The sequence below is a fragment of the Sciurus vulgaris genome (assembly GCF_902686455.1).
Source record: "Sciurus vulgaris genome assembly, chromosome: 3".
Classification (NCBI taxonomy): Eukaryota; Metazoa; Chordata; class Mammalia; order Rodentia; family Sciuridae; genus Sciurus; species Sciurus vulgaris.
The window spans coordinates 15,172,959-15,192,439 of NC_136463.1; the positions used below are offsets into that span (position 1 = coordinate 15,172,959).

Sequence of the window (19,481 nt, forward strand, 5' to 3'; positions counted from 1 at the left end):
ATGATAATACCAATAAGCTGAAAGAGCACCTGCAGGAAGCAAAAGATCATTTCAACAAAGAGATAAAGATTCTAAAACAAAACAAAACAAAACAAAAAAAAACCGAATGGAAATCCTTGAAATGAAGGAAACAATAAACCAAATAAAAAACTCAATGGAAAGCATCACCAAAAGACTAGACCACTTGGAAGACAGAACCTCAGACAATGAAGACAAAATATTTAATCTTGAAAATAAAGTTGCCCAAACAGAGAAGATGGTAAGAAATCATGAACAGAATCTCCAAGAACTATGGAACATCATGAAAAGACCAAATTTAAGAATTATTGGGATTGAGGAAGGCACAGAGATACAAACCAAAGGAATGAATAACCTATTCAATGAAATAATATCAGAAAATTTCCCAAACCTGAAGAAAGAAATGGAAAGTCAAATACAAGAGGCTTACAGAACACCAAATGCACAAAATCACAACAGATCCACACCAAGGCACATTATAATGAAAATGCCTAACATTCAAAATAAAGATAGGATTTTGAAGGCCACGAGAGAAAAGCATCAGATTACATATAGGGGGAGACCAATACGGATAGCAGCCGACTTCTCAACCCAGACTCTAAAAGCTAGAAGGGCCTGGAACATATTTCAAGCTCTGAAAGAACATGGTTGCCAACCAAGAATCCTATACCCAGCAAAACTAACCTTCAGATTTGAAGATGAAATAAAATCCTTCCATGATAAACAAAAGTTAAAAGAATTTACAAATAGAAAGCTTGCACTACAGAATGTTCTCAACAAAATAGTCCACGAGGAGGAAATGAAAAACAACAATGTAGGTCAGCAAAGGGAGGAACTACCTTAGAGAAAAACCACTCAAAGGAGAAACCAAGCCAACCTAAAAACCAAAAATAAGCCAAGTGACTGGGAATACAAATCATATCTCAATAATAATCCTGAATGTTAATGGCCTAAACTCATCAATCAAAAGGCATAGACTGGCAGAATGGATTAAAAAGAAAGATCCAACAATATGCTGCCTGCAAAAGACTCATCTCATAGAAAAGGACATCCACAGACTAAAGGTGAAAGGATGGGAAAAAACCTACCACGCACATGGACTCAGTAAAAAAGCGGGGGTTTCCATCCTTATATCAGATAAAGTGGACTTCAAGCCAAAGTTAGTCAGAAGGGATAAAGAAGGACATTTCATACTGCTTAAGGGAACCATAAATCAGGAAGACATAATGATAGTAAGTATTATTTATGCCCCAAACAATGGTGCATCCCTGTACATCAAACAAATCCTTCTCAATTTAAGGAATCACATAGACTACAACACAATAATTCTGGGTGACTTTAACGCACCACTGTCACCACTAGATAGATCTTCCAAACAAAAACCAACCAAAGAAACGATAGAACTCAATAACACAATCAATAACCTAGACTTAATAGACATATATAGAATATCCCATCCATCAACGAGCGGATTCACTTTCTTCTCAGCAGCACATGGAACCTTCTCGAAAATAGACCATGTTATGCTACAAAACAACCCTTAGGAAATGCAAAAAAAATAGAGATACTGCCTTGTGTTCTATCAGATCATAATGGACTGAGAGTAGAAATCAATGACAAAATAAAAAAAAGAGAAATTACTCCACATGCAATGGAGTTTATTCAGCCATAAAAAGAAAGTACTGATCCATGCCACAACATACATGAACCTCAAAAACGTGTTTAGCTGGGCATGATGGTGCACACCTGTGATTCCAGCAACTTGGGAGGCTGAGGCAGGAGGATTGCAAGTTCAAGGCCAGCCTCAGCAACTTAACAAGATCCTGTTTCAAAATAAAAAATAAAGAACTGTGGGAGTAACTCAGTATAGAGCACCCCTAAGTTCAGTCCCCAGTACTAACAAAAACAAAATCGCCTTATGCTTAGTGAAGAAAGACAGACACAAAAGTCACACAAAATATCCAGTTACATGAAATATCCAGAACTTCAGAACAGGTAATTCATAGAGATCGAATGCAGATTGGTGGGTGCCAGGGATTGGGAAGAAGGGAGGAATGGATAATGCTTAATGCTTAATTTTATTTTGGGGTGATAACAACTGTTTCAGAACTAAATAGAGGTGATGATGGCAGAATAGTGTGAATGTAATGTCACTGAATTGTTTACTTTAAAATTTTTTCCATATTTTTATTGCACCGTAATTATGCATAATGGAATTTACATATTCATACATGCACAATTAAGTGTTTGCTGATATAGTTAATGTTATGTGAATACCAGAGAGAAAGAATCCTGCCTTCATAGAGTTTTCTATTTTAGTGAAGGAGCCAGATCAGATGGTAAGCCAGTATACACATATTTAATTACATACTATGATAATCATTTGGTGGGAACTAGAGAAAGACAGCAGAGAAGTTAAGAAAGAATAGGGTCTGGTGGTTTGAGAATTTGTCAAGAGACAAAGGCAGAGATTTAAAATGAGACTACAGAGGTAAGCAGGAGTCAGGGTCTGCAGAGTCTTATATATCATGGGAGAGAGTGTGATATTCAATTTAAGAGCAATAGGGAGCTGGGAGGGTTTAAGCAAACAATTTACAGGGCCTAGATTATATTTAGCTGTTTTATCTATTTTTAAATGCATGTATTAGCTTGCCTGTTTTCCAGAGTGGTGGTTCTCTACAAAGGGGACTGTATCAGAATTAATGGGAAGGCTTATTTTTATAATACCACACTGGGAGCCATTGGTTTGCAGGGAAGGCTGGCAGGGATCATTTGGAATAGGTCCCCAGAGGATTCTGATTCACTACTGCCCCTAGCACTTTCTCCAGAACTACTATTGTTCTAGAAGTTTCAAAGGGTGGAAATAGACATTAATTATCCATCATACAGAGTTGGGAAAGGGCCATAGTTCAATGACTGAAACAAGGAATTTCAGTAGCCTGCTCCCATAGTGACAGGTAACCAACTCAGGGGAAAACAGGAGAGGGATCTCTGAGAAGACCAAGAGGCAGGAAAACAGTCACAGCAGGATTTATCACAAACAAAGATACAAAGAGGTGCAGGTGAGAAATAATTTCTAAAAAGGGATGGAAGACTGTTTTATAAACAGTATCCGGGGTGCAAGGAAGGAATCAATCACTTGGCTGGGGATGAAAACATAAAGCAGAGGATATTTTTGTAGGGAAAAATATATCTGTGGTGGCTTCCCAAAAGAGTGATTTACTCAGCGCACACCCTGGGAGGTTGTTAGAAATGCAGAATCTTGGGTCCTGCCCCGACCTACTGAATCATAAACTTCATTTTTAACAAGAGCCTCAGGTATCTGTATTTTATGTTCATTAAAGTTTACGAAGCACTGATCTGTATTGGGGAGGGAGACTCCACACCACAAGGTTGGTCCCTAGCACAGCTGAAGCACTTTTATGTTGAACACCTTCTGAGAACAGGACAGTGGTATCTGAAAAAGTACTGAATTTTTGAAAATGTAGTGCTATAAACACTGGAGAACTTATTTAACTACAGGGAGGTATCTTGTTATGCAAATTTCCTTCGACTAGAAACATGTCCTGTGGAATAAAGCATCAGGCTTCCTTGAAGACAGGCAGACCCATCTTAAATATGTGTGATAAGACCTAGGCGTCCGGCCAAGTCAACCGTTCACACAGCTGGATTAAGTCTGGAGCCGCCCATGTTCCCTGGCAGCTCGGAGCAACCAGGATGAGCTTTTTAAAAACAAACCCAGTCGATGGCTCTTCTGCCCCAGATAACAGTTCTGAAGGTTCTTTAACGCTGAAAATGAAGAACGACTGACATCAAGAGCAGCCTAAGCGAGGCCCTGTCTTAAAAAATAAAAAGGGCTGGGGCTGCAGCTGAGTGGCAGAGAACCCCTGGGTTCAAGCTCTAGCACCAAAAATAAAAGAAAGAAAGAAGAAGGACTTAACGAAACTATTTTGACGGAGTACAGTCTGGTATCTTGATGAGGTAGCTACAACCCGCAGAAAGCTGTAGCTGTGGAGGCCCCGACTGACCTTCGACCTCTGACCCCGCCCCTGGCTTGGCGCTTCCATGCGCAACTTCCGCTCCCGCCCCTCCGGTGAAGGGCCAGCCCAAGGGGTGTGGGCGGGGCTCTGAGGCCGGCGGTTAGGCGCGGTGTCTCTGTTAGGGGCGTGTCTCTCGAGGGGCGAGACTTGAAGAGTCGTTCTCCATTGGACTGCTAGGTAGAGGCGGGGCATAGCGCTGGCCCGAGTTGGGCGGGGCTTGGAGTGAGTGGCCGCCTCTGGTAACTGGACTCCGGCGATCAAAACTCCGGAGGCCGGAGGCGGCGAGCGGGCCCGCAGCAGATCCCGGATCCGGATCTCCTATGTAGGAGCGGAATCACGGTCGTCCCTGACCCAAAGCGCGTCTGTGAGGAACTCGCGAACTTGGATTAGGAAATCCCGGAACCCGGATTGATAAACCTCGGAACCCGGAATTAAGATCGGAAAGTCCCGGATTGCGGAGAACAGCGCGCGGAGCGGACTCGACGCGGAACCCGGAGGCCGGATCCGAGAACCGCAGGACGGGACGGAGCTATGTCGGGCCGTGGCGCGGGCGGGTTCCCGCTGCCCCCGCTGAGTCCCGGCGGCGGCGCCGTGGCTGCGGCCCTGGGAGCGCCGCCTCCCCCAGCCGGACCCGGAATGCTGCCCGGCCCGGCGCTCAGGGGCCCGGGGCCCGCTGGAGGCGTGGGGGGACCCGGGACTGCCGCCTTCCGCCCCATGGGCCCCGCGGGCCCCGCTGCTCAGTACCAGGTAAGGCGGGCCGACCGGCGGTCGGCGCCGCGAGGGCGCCAGGTTATATTGCCCGGGGGCCTTGAGTGAGGGCTCTGGAGGAGCACCGGGAAGAAGGCGCAGGGGCCTTGCAAGAGGAATTCTCAGGAGCCAGTGAAGGGCCAAGCTGAGGACCCTCGGATTGCGGCTAGGGAATGGTGGCAGAGTTAGAGAAAAGGGTGGAAGGTTTGAAGCAGTTGGAAGAGTCTCTTGTCTTCTTGGCACAGGGATTCTGCGTGAGAGATGGAGGCGTTGTGGGCGCGCTTGGGTTGGGAAGCCTAGTGCAGTTTCTGGGTTGAGGAGCCCTGAGAGTTGATGAAGTTTTGGAAAAGGGTCCTTACTGAGAATCCAGGGTTACCCAGCATTGGCCTCGGTCCCACTCTAGGTCTGCTCTCCTTTTTAATAGTTGGGAACTGGCAGAGCCCTAGCCTGTCTGAGATGGCTCCCAGCTGCTAACTAGTGAGGAGGAAGGAGGCCTCGCTTCCCACAGCGTGGGAGGCAGAGGAGAGGGCTCAGGAACTCCAGCCTGTGCAGGAGCAGACTAGACTCCCTGGTCAGTCCCAGGCCTTTGCCAGGATTACTCTGGGTTAGACCAGAGACAGTGGTGGCCAGGCCTGAGGAAGACCCAGCCCAGTAACAGACCATTTTGGGCAAACTGTCTTCTGGGCTTCCTGCCTAGTGTCATTGTCCAGGAGTTGATGAGTCTTGAGGATCTGAATGGTTTGTTTCAGCGAGTCTTACTGGTCTGGGTCTAGAGGAGCTTGCAGCTGCAGGAGTTGCTTCAAAGGGTACTGTCCTGATCTCTGGAAGACAGCATCTCAGGTTGCAGCTTCAAAGGTCATTGAGAGGCAGAGAGTTGATCCTGTGGTCAGCCTGACTCTGTTATGGGGCTGGTCAGTTCCCCAGTGCATTGTTTCAGGTTGCCCTAAAATGCTTGGGATTTGTGTCCATCCTTTTTTCCACCCCTCTCTGCTTTTATTTAGTTTCCAGGTTCCGACAGCGCCATATCCTAACCCATGTTGTGCTAATGTCTTAAGGTGTGCACAATGGCTTCCTGTGTTATATCTTGGTGTCCTTAGGTAGAGGTCTCACAAGTGGATTCTCCTATACCTAATCTGCCAAGACCCCCGAGCCCTCACTTTCAAAGGAGATGCTTATTTAATTGGGGATAGTGATTTTTTCCCCCCTTACTCTTTATTCCCCTTTCTTCTTCAAAAGAAAACAACGGGTTTGAGTATGAACAGAGACAAAACTGGTTCCAAGAACTCTAAATGTTGTCCATCTTTCCCATCTTGTTCTCCCCCTTGGGGATGCATGGGTCCAGGGTGTTACTGAGGGACCCTGCATCAGTCATTCTCGCCCCTGGGCCTGCTAGCTGAGACCTGGCCTGAGAGCTTCTTGGGAGCTTTTGGCCTTGGTGGACCTGGAACAGACTAAATCCTCTTCAGTTTCCTTGGCATGCAACCCATAGGAAATGTGCCCTTGGGAAAGCCCCTGTGAGGATGGATTCCATAGTGTTTCTGGGGAATGGCCTTGGGTCTTGTGGCAATCCCAGGCTGGCTGGCTGGCTAGCCCTGGGCTGTTAGGTATAGCGTAGGAGATAGCTGGACTTCCCACCCCACCAGTTTCCCATCATCATCATCTCCCCATCCTCCTCCTCCTCTGAGGGACAAAAGAGATAGATGGGAAGAAGCCAGCTAACTTCGGTTGAGTTTAAGGGGGATCTTGTTGCTTTCTAAGTTCAGTTGTATGACTTCCAAGGCTTGAGGTCTGGGGAACAAAGGAGTTCCTGTCTGATAAGGCTCCGTGGAGTAAATGGAAGAACAAGGATTTGGGGGCCTAACTGGGCAAACAGGTGAACCTGTTGAAAGAAGGGATATGATAGCCCACCTCCCTCCAGAGGGTGGTTCTAGCTTTGGATCACAGTCAACTGAAAAGCTTAAAATAAACAAACAACAAACAAACAAAATCCAACTATGTATCATTGGGTTTACTCCAGAGTTCCAAATACTTTCTATTCATGGGATGTGTGTTGGGGGCCCATCCACCAGAAGCATCAGGGCCAAAGGCTTTGGATGAAGCAGAGCATGTCTCACCTGAGCCCTAGATTGCTCCCTTGGAGGCTGCAGCATCAGGCCCAACCTCCTGCCCTGTTCTCCTGGGTGATTGTTAAGCTTGGAATATGGGTGGGTGCTGGGCCAAAGGAAAGGAAATCGCTGCACCTTCTGGGGTTCAGAGGACCGAACCAGGCCTGCCTAGCCCTGCTGCAGGAGGGGAGGCTGGGAGACTGAGTTGTTAAAAAAAAAAAAAACCCTTGAGTTGTTGTTCTGAAGGGGGAGGAATTACTGGTGCTTCAAAGCCCAGGTGTGGAGCTTGGCCAGGCTGAGCCAGGACTTGAACTGTAAGCAGCCTTCTGCTGGGGGCTCAGAGCCCAGGAAGTCTGGAGCAGATGTCTCCAGACTTTATAGGGTGAGGCCTATTCCAGGCCCTCCTGTGCTGCCTGGTTTTGGAATTTCCTGTTACCTGAGCACCTGCCCAGGAGGATTGTGTGGTGCTGCAGGTTTTGTGAACCCTAGTGAGTAGTTTCTTGGGACCACATCTCACTAGCTCACTCTTTGCAGTTGTTCCTTCCCTTTGTCCTAAACTTTGGGAAAAACTCAAACCTGAGATTTCTGGGCTGGGCTTAAACAGCTGTGCCCCCCCCCCCCCCCCCCCACCCCCCGGCCTCTTTCTGTAATCTCTGGCCATGGCTCATTAAGGCAGAAAAACAGGCTGTCTTTTGCCTTTCAGCAGCTCTGATGAATTTCTTCCTGATGGGGGAGAGACTTGTGGCAGGACTTCTGAGGTCCCAGGGCCCCTACTTTTAACTCCTCATTCTACAAACTCTCCCACCCTACTTCCCTTGTTCCCTTCCAAACATCTCTGGGTCAGGTTTTCTCCATTTCTGCGTCTGGTCACAAATCTGACTCTAGTGGGACAATCTTTTGGGTGCCCCATTAAGAAGCGGAGGAGACATCTCCAGGATGCTGGGATGGGGGAGGGTCCTTTGATTTGGTGCGAGTTTCCACTCAGCCTGGTTTGGTTGGCTGGTTGTGCTGGTTGCATAATCTGGGCCCTGGGGCCAGCCCCGGGAAGCTGCCAGGGACAGTGTGTGCGAAGCAGAGCTGCCAAACAGGCCTTGCAGGCAGCAGCCATGGGAAGGGGGTTGAGGGGTGGAGGGACTCCCAGATGGGCTCTACAGAAATGCTGGGGAGCTGAGCCTGGGTCGAGCGATGTTTCTGCAGGCTTTAAAAGAAGCTATTTCTGTCATCCAGATTGTGGCTGCTTACCCTGTGACTCTGCTTCTTGCATCCCAGGATAATCTGATCCCCACTCTCTAATTTGGGATTGCTAGGGTTAAGTTGAGCCAGCACCAGCCAGGCTGCCAGGTGGTGCCTGGATCAAGGGCAGAGTCCAGGTGTCAGCTGCTCTCACTCTCACAGTGACCCTGGGGCCATAGCTTCTCTTTTGGGGTCTTCTGGCTTAGGGGCAGGAGGGGTTAACAGTAAGGAGTTGAGAGAAGGATTAAGTTCTGGTTGTGGATAGGGGCCATATGGTGACCAAATGGTCTCTGTTCTGTGCCTGAGGTCATCTCCACCTATTGGGGACACATCCATGGCATCCTCTTGCAGTTGCTCACCTGGGGTACCTCTGCCTAATAGTTTTGCCAGCATACTGACAGCCTTTTTCACTCACCATAAGGCTGGTGACAGGAATGGACTCTGGGACTCTGCCCCTTAGCTTGCTTATATCCTCCTACACCCCTCTGCCTGATTGTGACACTGCCTCCCGCCCTCCCTCCTTGCTTCTTTCTCAAGATCTGGGGGGAGAAGGAGTGGAATGCTTAGTGGGACCATCTAAGAGTGCCTCAAAGCCCGCCGGTCTCAGGGAGCAGGGTCACAGCATGCTGGGGCTGGAAGGCAGCACAGTCCCTGAGAAGCTCCCCAGGCCCTTCCCTCTGCAGGCAGCACTCTCCTCCCACCCCTGGGCTCTGGCAGCCTCATTTGCTGGCACGGCTGCAAGGGCGGTTGCAGGGCAGGGCAGGTGTGGTTTACACCCTGTGCTCAGGCGGCAGCTCCCCTTTGTTTCCAGCCTCCAGTGGGGCTCCCCATGTGCTGCTCAGGGCCAGACCTGGCTAAAGAGAGGGATGGAGGGCATAGGCTACCTGCCTTGTAGGGCCTTGCCACTGACCTATGCACCCTCACTGGCTTACTTCCCCCAGCGGCCTGGCATGTCCCCAGGGAGCCGGATGCCCATGGCTGGCTTGCAGGTGGGACCCCCTACTGGCTCCCCATTTGGCACTGCTGCTCCACTTCGACCTGGCATGCCACCCACCATGATGGATCCATTCCGAAAACGCCTGCTTGTGCCCCAGGCCCAGCCCCCGATTCCTGCCCAGCGCCGGGGGTAAGACCATTAATTTCTCCCACACTGCCTAGTCTAGCTCTGGTGGTAGCAGAAGATTTCCTTCTATCCCAAGAGCTTTGATGACTGAGGGAGATCCCTGGCTCCCTGGGGAGGGTCGCTGGAGACTGGAGGGGTGGGTCAGGGGCGAGAGTCCTTTGGACTGTTAACCCTCTTAAATGATTGTTTCTGTCCTCCCCAGGTTAAAGAGGAGGAAGATGGCAGATAAGGTTCTACCTCAGCGAGTGAGTGTGTTGGGAGAAAGCTCTCCCCAGTGTCTGACTGACTGGGTGGGAGGCCATCTCCCCCAATCCTTGGATGGGGAAGGAAGGGAAGAAAGAGCCAGTGCTGCTGGAAGCAAGCTGTTGAATTTCTTTACCCTCAGATTCGGGAGCTTGTCCCAGAGTCTCAGGCATACATGGATCTCTTAGCTTTTGAGCGGAAGCTGGACCAGACCATTGCTCGCAAGCGGATGGAGATCCAGGAGGCCATCAAAAAGCCTCTGACAGTATGTGCAACCCTGATTACTGGGGTCTTTCCCAAAATGTTTGTCCTCCCTTTCCTACGTCCACCTTGTTTCCAGGGCCAAGCGAGGGTCTTCATTGAACTAGAGCAGTGTTTTTCACATGCAAGATGCAGCCCATTAGTAGGACGTGAACTCAATTTAATATGTTGTGGTCAGCATATTTTAAATGAATATAACATAAAAATATGTCAGTAGTGAAGTACTTTCTTTTTTCTTTTAGCAGACTGAAATGGGAATTGAACCCATGGCCTCCCACATGCTAGGCAAATGCTTTACCATTGAATCACATTCCCAGCCCCTGGATGATTATTTAAAATGTAAATGTGTGCCTCAGGAGACTGAGGCAGAGTATTGTAAGTCTGAGGCCAGCCTCAATAACTTGGTAAGACCCTGTCTCAAAAAATAAAAAGGACTGAGGATGTAGCTCAGTGGTAAGTACCCCTGGGTTCATTCCTCAGTTACAAAAAAAAAAAAAAAAGTTATGGATCATGTGGTCAAAAGTCTGAAAGGTGCCAAAGGGTAGATAAGATAGTAGGGTAGTTCCTTTTTTTTTTTTGTAACCTAGGGACACTTTACCACTAAGCTATGTCCCCAAGCTTTGCTATTTTTATTTTAGGACTGGGTCTTGCTAAGTTGCTGAGGTCTTCCGTAGTTGCCCACGCTGGCCTCAAATTTGTGATCCTCCTGCCTCAGCCTCCCAAGTTGCTGGGATCACAGGTGCACCATCATACCTGCCTGGATAGTTCCTTTCTCTTACCATCTCTAGAGAGGCTTTCATTTCTTTCACACTCTGTACTCCTAAAAATAATCTAGAATAGTCTCCTGTGGTGAAGGCTTTCCAGGAGCCTAGGATATTTGGGGGGGCAATGGTGCTTATTTAGGTTTCATGTAAAATATAACCTGGAGGCTTCATTTCTTTGTTGTTTTTGTGGTCCTATGGATGAAACCAGGGCCTCACACATGCTAGGTAAGCACTCTACCACTAAGCCACACTCCCAGACCCAGGGACTTCTGACTTTTTAAAAAAAAATATTTTGTTTTAGTTGTAGGTGGACACAATACCTTTATTTTATTTTTATGTGGTGCTGAGGATCAAACCCAGGGTCTCACACGTGCTAGGCGGGCACTCTACCACTGAGCCCCAGCCCCAGCTCGCTTCTGACTTTCTTGACAGCACCCTATGTGTACCCGTCACACTGCCAGTCTCTCTGTGTTGGCATTAGTGGTGATATATCTGTTTTCCTCATATTATTGTGAATTCCTTGAAGGCCAGGGCTAGGATTACTGCCTCCATTTCCCACTGCCTAGCACAGTCCCTGGTCTATAGCACTCAGTATGGATTGCTGAATGAGCTCATCTGGGAGGTGATTGGGTAGTGATTTCTAACTGTTGGTCCACCTCTAGTTGTTTGTTTTTCCCCTCTTTAGCAAAAGCGGAAGCTTCGGATCTACATTTCCAATACATTCAGTCCCAGCAAGGCAGAAGGTGATAGTGCGGGAACTGCAGGGACCCCTGGGGGAACTCCAGCAGGGGACAAGGTGGCTTCCTGGGAACTCCGAGTGGAGGGAAAACTGCTGGATGATGTGAGTTGGGGAAAGGGGTGTACGAAGGGGAGGAGGCCTGTATGGGTTTAAGACTGGGACCAGAAATGGGCATTACCAGAGAAGTCCTGCCACAGGGAGAGGACACAGCCCTAGCCAACTAGAGGCTGGTTTTTGTTTTGTTGGTGCTGGGAATAGAAAGGGCATCACACATGCACTCTACCATTGAGCCACATCCCCAGTCCCAGGTTGAAGATGTGTAGTTGTAAATTTCCTGCAGATGGCAGCCAAGTGTCTTAAAGTGGCTGGCAGTGAGGCTGCATTAAGCCTTTCCCCTGTGGCTGGTCAATTTACCCAATCTGACAGCTCCTTCAGGGACCTAAATTCATCAGTGTCCTGAATTCCAGGGCTGAAACAATATTCCTTTTGGGGGATTAGTACAGAGCTTTTGGTACAAGAACTCCGCAGCACCACCACCTCCCCCCCAATCTCATAATCCTTTTCCATTCCCAGCCTAGCAAACAGAAGAGGAAGTTTTCTTCATTCTTTAAGAGTCTTGTCATTGAGTTGGACAAGGAACTATATGGACCCGACAACCATCTGGTGGAGGTAAGAATGGCCTTGGGCCTGGGGAGAGCTTATCAGTCACAGGCTAATGGGTCATTTGGGGAATGGCCAAGGACTCTTGGAGCCTTCCCGTTGGTGAAAAGTACTGTTCCCCTCCCCTCCTACCTGTTAGTGGCACCGGATGCCCACCACCCAGGAAACAGATGGCTTCCAGGTGAAACGGCCAGGGGACCTAAATGTCAAGTGCACCCTTCTGCTCATGCTGGACCATCAGGTGTCAGAGGCCCTTAGGATCACAGGGACTTGTGGGGGAGGGCAGATTTCTATAAACCCTTCCTGTCCCTGCTGTGTTCTGCTTGGTTTTCCTACAAAAACCCCTCCTATGACTCCCCTCTGTCCATCCCCAGCCTCCCCAGTATAAACTGGACCCTCGGCTGGCAAGGCTGCTGGGAGTACACACACAGACGAGGGCTGCCATCATGCAGGCCCTGTGGCTTTATATCAAGCACAATCAGCTGCAAGATGGGCACGAGCGCGAGTACATCAATTGCAACCGTTACTTCCGCCAGGTTAGTTGGGCGCCATCCTTTGCCTTCCCAGCCCGCCTCATCTGCCTTAGAGCCCCAATAGGCTAGTTCTTGGCCAGTCTTTTTGACTGCTGCCCTTGCTGGCCCTTAATGGTCCACACCTCCTGTGCTCTCAGGCATCACCATCTTTGGTGCTCTTTCCAGATCTTCAGCTGTGGCCGACTCCGGTTCTCTGAGATTCCCATGAAGTTGGCTGGATTGCTACAGCATCCAGACCCCATTGTCATCAACCATGTCATTAGGTAAGTGAAGGAGACACGGAAACTCTGAAGAGCAGGTTCACCCATGGCTTGATCTAAAGCCAAAGAGAGGCACGGTGGCTTGGTTTATTGCACAGAATGAGCCCCAGGTGGGCATGATGGACATGGCTACACACTTCCCCTTGTTTTCCTGTGCACTGCCTGCAGTGTGGACCCAAATGACCAGAAAAAGACAGCATGTTATGACATTGATGTGGAGGTGGATGACCCACTGAAAGCCCAGATGAGCAATTTTCTGGCCTCTACCACCAACCAGCAGGAGATTGCCTCTCTAGATGTCAAGGTGGGCCCTCCACTCCTACCACCTCCTCTGGGACCCAGGATGAGGGCGGGCCTGTTATTTTCATACTTACAGCATGTTGGGGATAGAATCTCTGGCTTAGTGAGAATAGATCCCATCGGGGAGCACATCTGACACATGCACCCCTTCCCCAGATCCATGAGACCATTGAGTCCATCAACCAGTTAAAGACTCAGAGGGATTTCATGCTCAGCTTTAGCACTGACCCCCAGGACTTCATCCAGGAATGGCTCCGTTCTCAACGCCGAGACCTCAAGGTATGGTCTTCTGTCCTTTTCACCCATGGGAAGCTCTGTGTGATTTTTATCCCCAAGTACTATTCTTCCAGTTCAAAGGGCAGACTGGCTCAGGGGTAAGAATTATTTCATGGCTTTCCTCTGGGCTGTCTGCAGATCATCACTGATGTGATCGGAAATCCTGAGGAGGAGAGACGGGCTGCTTTCTACCACCAGCCCTGGGCCCAAGAAGCAGTGGGGAGGCACATCTTTGCCAAGGTGAGGCTCTGCCCAGTCTGTCTTTCTTTGGTTTTGAATAGCAGAGGCCTGAGCCATGTTTTTCCTCCTCCAGGTGCAGCAGCGAAGGCAGGAACTGGAACAGGTGCTGGGAATTCGCCTGACCTAACTGCTCAGGGATGTCTTCCTTCCTTCCCAGCCCTAGAGCCTGGCAGGGGACCATCTTCTGGGACCTGGCTGGGGCTGAAGACACGTAGGATGGGATGAGGGGTGACAGTGTCTCCTGTTAACCTCTATTCCCCAGCTTTAGTTTCTTAAATGTAGAGATAGGATTCTTGTTGCTTGGTCCCCAAAGCCTTATTACTTACTTTTTGCGTTGGCTTTAATTGGGTTCTCAAGATGCCTGCTCTGCTCCCTGCAGGCAGGCCCAAGTAGGACTGCTGGAGGCTGTGCTTTGTTGTCATAACAGACATTCTGGAACCAAAGGCTGCTGGGTTTGCTTGTTTACAGGCTCCCCTCTTGGGCAGAGCTGGCTCTAAGGAGCTGGGTGAGGAAGAGGAGGCCCAGCCCAGACTCTTCCTAGCCTTTCTAAACCAAAGTTCTTTGCCATTCCTATAACCCAGCCTTGTTGCTGGTATTTTCCTTTCTTTTGGGTATTTGCACTATTTGGGGAGCAGGATTTTCTATGTGGGAGCCACTTTTTTGTACAGGGGTAAGTTGGGGTTTTTCAAGGAGCCCTATTTGGTGCCTCCTTCCTTATTTTCTTTACTCAAATCTATGCAAGCGGCTATAGCCGCCATCATCTCCTGGGATGCCAGGGGGCTGCCCCTCTACCCAGGTGTTGGGCTGAGGGAGCTGGAGCCTCCGAGAGAGAGGAGGGGATGCACCACATCTCTAGCCCAGCCAGAGGTAGGGGTGTGTGTGCGTGGTGGAGGGCATCATAAGGTGAGGGGAGGCTGGGAGGATTGTTTTTGTCTTTTGGAGCTTCGTCAGGAGGGTGGGCCTAGGGCTTGGCAAATGCCACTTCTGGCAGGTTTGGAAATTTCCAAATAAATTCCTTTGTTTACTGGTGGTGTCCAGACCTGGTCATTGAATTGTGTGACCACTCATTAACATATTCGAGTTCTAGAGGGCTTGTCCCACAGACCTTTATTTAAGGGATATACACAAAAGACATCCCTCACTTCCAAAGTTTCTTGATGGACATGTTTTTCTCACTATCTTTCTGCATGACCTGGGGAAAGAGAGCAAGCACGTATGAGCATTAAGCTATGAACTGAATGAACACAAGCTAAGCCCCTGTTCCACCGCCACCATCAGCCCATCAGCAAAGACAGAAAGGTGGAGGAATGTACCTTGGCGACAGCCATCTCAAAGTCCTCCTGGGTGACATGGACTCGCCGTTCCCGTAGTGCATACATGCCAGCCTCTGTGCATACACCCTGAGCAAGAGAAGGAAGCTGAGACCCTGTTGCTATGGCCCTTCAACACCTAGTTGGTCCCTGAACCCAGACATTCCTGCTATTGCCCCCTTTCTGAGACTTTAATTACCTTCACTTCAGCCCCTGATGCTCCTGGCATCAGCTCAGCGATTTTTCTCAGGTTGATCCCCCGGGTCAGATTCATTTTCCGAGAGTGAATCTTCAAAATGTCCAGTCGGGCCTAGAGATGGGAGAAAAGAGCCCTGAGCCCCACTCCCCACCCCCACAGCCACGGCCACTCCAGGTACCACCCATCACAGACCTCCTCATTGGGGGGTGGGAATTCAATTTTTCTGTCAATGCGCCCAGGGCGAAGCAGTGCAGAATCCAGGATATCAATCCTATTAGTAGCCATGATAACCTAAGCACAGAAAAGGAGGAGATTCAGCTAAGCTTTTTGGCTTGCTTGTCACCCCAGGCCTTCTCTTGGCTTGTCCTGAGGCCACCACCTCACCTTAATATTCTTGGTGGCCTCAAAGCCATCCAGCTGGTTGAGCAGCTCCAGCATTGTGCGCTGCACTTCACTGTCCCCTCCAGAGCCCCCTTCCAGCCGTGAAGAGCCAATGGAGTCAATTTCATCCATGAAGATAATAGATGGAGCATGTTCTCGTGCCATGACAAACAGTTCCCTCACCATTCTTGCCCCTGTGCAGAGGCCAGCCTGGCATTAGGAGCTAGTAGGCTTTGTACCCTCCACCCTTCCACTTGGCTTGCTCATTCCTAGCCACTGTTACCTTCTCCGATGAATTTCTGCACTAATTCTGAGCCAGAGACACGTATAAAGGTACAGTCTGTATGATGAGCCACAGCCCGGGCCAAAAGTGTCTTCCCTGTGCCTGGGGGTCCATATAGCAGCACTCCCTGGGGGAAACAGCAAGACTCAGGGCAGAAAACCAGCCTCATTCACTCAGTGAACATCTCGTGAGTGTTGGTTTGTGTCTGCTCACTTGCTGGAGGTTAGGGACACAAATTCATTGATCCCTCCAGAGCATACATCCAAGCATACGGTTTAGTGACCTAGAAACCTCTCCCCCAGCCAGAAGAGGAGGGAGGACAGCCTATCTCCAGGAGAAGCCTGTTCCTTACCTTGGGCTGTGCAATGCCCAATGCTTCAAAGAGCTCAGGGTGCTTCACTGGCAGCTCAATCACTTCTTTGATCTCTTTGATCTGTTTGTCCAGTCCACCAATCATTTCATAAGTTGAATCTGGCACCTTCTCCACCATCATCAGTGACACCAGAGGGTCCACCTTGTTGGGGAGGATCTTGTGCAGAGTGTAGCTGTCATTTCTTAGAGCCACCCGGCAATTGGGTGTCACCTGGATGGAGGGATCAAGTTTCAGGAAGTAATGCCCTAAGAGCTGACCACCCCTACCCTCATAAGTTTCACTCACATCATTGATGTCGATGTTCTTGTCCACATCTACGACAAACTTGCCCTCGGGATGTACCTGAAGAAACAGGGGCTCATGACCTTCTCTGACTGCCACCAAATCACTAACCTCACGCAGGAAGACCCACGGGTATCCTAAAACACAGTCTTCCCAAGGTTACGTACAAAGGGCGGGAGTGCCATGGACAACAGCTTGGGCCCATTCTGCTTTTACCTTGACCAACACTTTCTTCTTATCCATGGCCCGGACTACTTCTCCCACATAGGAGCCTTGTTCCTGTAGCAGCTGTAGCTCCTCCCGCAGTAGACGAACTAGATGGCAAAAGACACAGTGGTGACCTCCCTTCCCGTCCCCTGAATTCAACATGTAAGAATCAAGTAATACTTTAAGGTTTTGAAGGGAAGGTCACACAAAGACAAGTCACATCTTGAAGGGGTTTACACAAAGATGTACACAGGAAAAAACATAATAATGTCTGTGTGAAGCATCTCTGTAGATAGGAAGGAAATAGCACTGCTGTGAGGCTGCAGGTCAGGGAGATTAGGAACGGCCACATCTCAAATTGCCCATGTACGGCTTTCCATATTCTCTGCCCCCCTCACCTTTTGCATTTAGTTCATTCCTCTGTGCCTGTAGCCGCCGAAGGTTCTGGCTCTTATCATTCACAATCAGCTGTGGAGGGCAAGAGACAAATTCCACTATTCAAGAGCAACAGCAGGATCTTGGCCAAGACCCTCACAGGCAGATGTGAACCATGGGAAAGTCACCTGCATGTTATTTCAGATTCTCCAGTAGGATCCTAATGACCCTTGTTCAGTCCTCCAAGAATCCCTGAGGAGTCTAGGACAGCCACCACAAAAGGAGGTGCAATACTGGTCCAGGAAAAAAGAATCTAATGGAGAAAAGTTTACAGCTGGCTTGTGTAGTGACTTTCTTTTGAAGAGGCAATGGAGAGAGCTTTGTTATTTATTTATTTATTGGTACGAAGGATTGAATCCAGGGGTGCTTAACCACTGAGCCAGATCCCTAGCCCTTTTTATTTTGAGATAGGTTCTAAGTTGCTTAGGGCCTCACTAAGTTGTTGAGGTTGGTTTTGAACTTGCGATCCTTCTGCCTCAGCCACCCAAGTTGCTGGGATTATTGTGTGCCACTGTGCCTGGCCTAGTCCTTTTTAAATTTTTAGTTTGAGACAGGATCTTGCTAGGTTGCCAAGGGCTTCACTAAATTGCTGAGGTTGGTTTTGAACTTTCAATCCTCCTGTCTCAGTCTCCTGCTGCTGGGATTACAGGCATACCTCACCCAGCAAGAGATAGCTTTAGGTGAGAGGCCTTAATTCTAGCCGAGCTGCTGTCAATTAAAAGGCAAGGCAAAAGCAAGGCACTTAAAAAACCTGTCACCAAACTGCACATGGGCATAGCATCAACAAACCAGCTTCATTTCAAGAGTACTTAGATGAACAAAGGAAACCACATGTAGAAGCATTAAAAAATGGTAAACCAAATACAATATCTGCAAGTGTACAGAGAGTTTGGAAATTGTCCTTGTGCCTCCCCCACCCCAATCTCACCTATTTTTCTTGCTTAGCTCTTTTTTTTCTGGTGTGTGGGGAGGTACTATTGATTAAATCCAGCAGCACTTTACCACTGAGCCATACCCCAGTTCTTTTCATTTTTTATTTTGAGAAGGGTCTTGCTAAACTGCTGAGGCTGGGCTCGAACTTGCAATCCTCCTATCTCAGCCTCCTGAGTTGCTAGGATTACAGCTGTGCACCACCATGCTGGCTCTGGTTTAACTCTTTAAAATAGAGGACTGGGTTGCCCTGTTCCTTTAACTCAGTCCCCATGACATCAGAATTGTCCAGACTCCTCAATACTGTCCTTCTCAAGTTCCTGAAGTTTCACCCAGCCGCCAACCCTTCCTGATATTCTGGGTCTAGGCCTTAACTTTTATAAGAAATCCTTGCATTCACACTTCTTCCAAAAAATTATGGCCTTGGTCTAGCGGTACGTTTTCTATTAAAATTTCACACCTGAAGAAAAGTAACAAACTGTGAATACTACTGCTCTGAAAGAGGTGGGGATTAAAGGGAACAAGAGACTGCTTACTTAATGTACTTGTTACTTCTTGTATTTTTCAAAAAACTTCAAAGAAACTAGGAAAATAGTTTCTTCCACTGCATTCCCAATGGAATTATATGAAAATCTGCTTCCCTCAATTTTCATCCCTTCCAACTCCCCTTGTCCTCCCAACCAGTCTGTTCTCACCTGGAGTTCTTCAATCTTGGACAGATAATACTGACGGAGTCCGCTGCCTGCTTTTCCTTCTTCAAGTTCCATCTGAAGACAGACACAGTGTAATTACTAAACGTGAGGATAAACGTCCAAGGGGTAGTCACTTCCACGGCACTTCACCATAAGGCTTGTTACCAGGAAGCTCTGGATGGCAAAAAGAGCTTTAGAGGCTTAACATCTAGGTTCTAATTCCTCCCTCCCTTTTAACTCTCTATTTCCCGTGACTAAAATATAAAGATGCAAATATCAACTACCTTCTAAGGCTTTTAGGAGAATTAAGAAACCATATACACTGGAGTACTCTGCATTGTGGCAAGCGCCATATAGATTCGAGGTGTTATTACTGGTGTTACAGCCAGCATTAAGGACCGGCCCCGGCCTACTGTGACTTGCGCATCGGCGTGTTCCCTAACCCACCGCTCCATACTCCACTTCTACCCAGCCCTGCCAGACTCGCTGGTGGCGGCGCTGACACAGCAGATCCGGTCTCAGGCAAGGCCCACTCTGGATCGGTCCACCTAACTCCGACTCACTTGACCCTCTTGTCCCGGCCCGTTTCCCACCTAGAATCATGCCGGTTCCACACCCAGCCACGGTTTCCGCCCAACTGCGACCGCCGCCGAAGCCACCATACCTGCTCCGGTCCGTCAAGCGCCATCTTCTCTCTTCAACGGAGACCGCCGGCATCCGCGCCGCCTTAGAGCGCAGGCGCGGAAGCGAGGGCTTGCGGCCTAAAAACCCGGCAGAGAAGAGTTCCGGGTCAGTGGGCGGGATGTGAGGCGACGTGCGAACCGGAACCCTGATGAGAAGGGCGGTT

The 19,481-nt window shown here is 48.9% G+C and overlaps 2 protein-coding genes across 4 annotated transcripts; one reads left to right on the forward strand and one right to left on the reverse strand.

The window, feature by feature from the left end:
* Positions 1 to 4,269: 4,269 nt before the first annotated feature.
* On the forward strand, positions 4,270 to 14,571 carry SMARCD2 (SWI/SNF related BAF chromatin remodeling complex subunit D2). 2 transcript variants are annotated; one of them, XM_079133746.1, is made up of 13 exons: positions 4,270 to 4,805; positions 9,085 to 9,269; positions 9,469 to 9,511; positions 9,652 to 9,774; positions 11,220 to 11,375; positions 11,847 to 11,942; positions 12,073 to 12,174; positions 12,308 to 12,469; positions 12,632 to 12,729; positions 12,895 to 13,030; positions 13,183 to 13,305; positions 13,441 to 13,542; positions 13,616 to 14,571. In XM_079133746.1, exons 1-13 carry the CDS (start codon positions 4,590 to 4,592, stop codon positions 13,667 to 13,669), a joined length of 1,596 nt encoding a protein of 531 aa, XP_078989872.1. In that variant the 5' UTR covers positions 4,270 to 4,589; the 3' UTR covers positions 13,670 to 14,571. The 2 variants fall into 2 exon arrangements, with proteins under 2 accessions (XP_078989872.1, XP_078989871.1); XM_079133745.1 differs by lacking the exon at positions 4,270 to 4,805 and having other exon boundaries at positions 7,173 to 9,269.
* A 61-nt stretch (positions 14,572 to 14,632) lies between these two features.
* PSMC5 (proteasome 26S subunit, ATPase 5) lies at positions 14,633 to 19,407 on the reverse strand. Of its 2 annotated transcripts, none has more exons than XM_079133749.1 (12): positions 19,299 to 19,407; positions 18,638 to 18,709; positions 16,976 to 17,045; positions 16,587 to 16,684; positions 16,374 to 16,430; positions 16,068 to 16,298; positions 15,716 to 15,842; positions 15,436 to 15,626; positions 15,244 to 15,342; positions 15,052 to 15,162; positions 14,856 to 14,942; positions 14,633 to 14,734 (listed from the first exon to the last, which is right to left on the reverse strand). In XM_079133749.1, exons 1-12 carry the CDS (start codon positions 19,320 to 19,322, stop codon positions 14,681 to 14,683), a joined length of 1,221 nt encoding a protein of 406 aa, XP_078989875.1. In that variant the 5' UTR covers positions 19,323 to 19,407; the 3' UTR covers positions 14,633 to 14,680. The 2 variants fall into 2 exon arrangements, with proteins under 2 accessions (XP_078989875.1, XP_078989876.1); XM_079133750.1 differs by lacking the exon at positions 19,299 to 19,407 and adding an exon at positions 17,141 to 17,265 and having other exon boundaries at positions 18,638 to 18,715.
* Positions 19,408 to 19,481: the final 74 nt, after the last annotated feature.

What these genes read in the sequence shown, in the direction of transcription:
- SMARCD2 (XM_079133745.1), top strand. Translation starts at nt 8,578, where the DNA reads ATGGACTCTGGGACTCTGCCCCTTAGCTTGCTTATATCCTCCTACACC. An exon ending in ATTCCTGCCCAGCGCCGGGG is followed by an intron (nt 9,270 to 9,468) that starts GTAAGACCATTA and finishes TGTCCTCCCCAG; the next exon opens with GTTAAAGAGGAGGAAGATGG. An exon ending in GCAACCGTTACTTCCGCCAG is followed by an intron (nt 12,470 to 12,631) that starts GTTAGTTGGGCG and finishes TGCTCTTTCCAG; the next exon opens with ATCTTCAGCTGTGGCCGACT.
- PSMC5 (XM_079133749.1), bottom strand. Translation starts at nt 19,322, where the DNA reads ATGGCGCTTGACGGACCGGAGCAG. An exon ending in CCAAGATTGAAGAACTCCAG is followed by an intron (nt 17,046 to 18,637) that starts GTGAGAACAGAC and finishes TGCCCTCCACAG; the next exon opens with CTGATTGTGAATGATAAGAG. An exon ending in AGAAGAAAGTGTTGGTCAAG is followed by an intron (nt 16,431 to 16,586) that starts GTAAAAGCAGAA and finishes CTGTTTCTTCAG; the next exon opens with GTACATCCCGAGGGCAAGTT.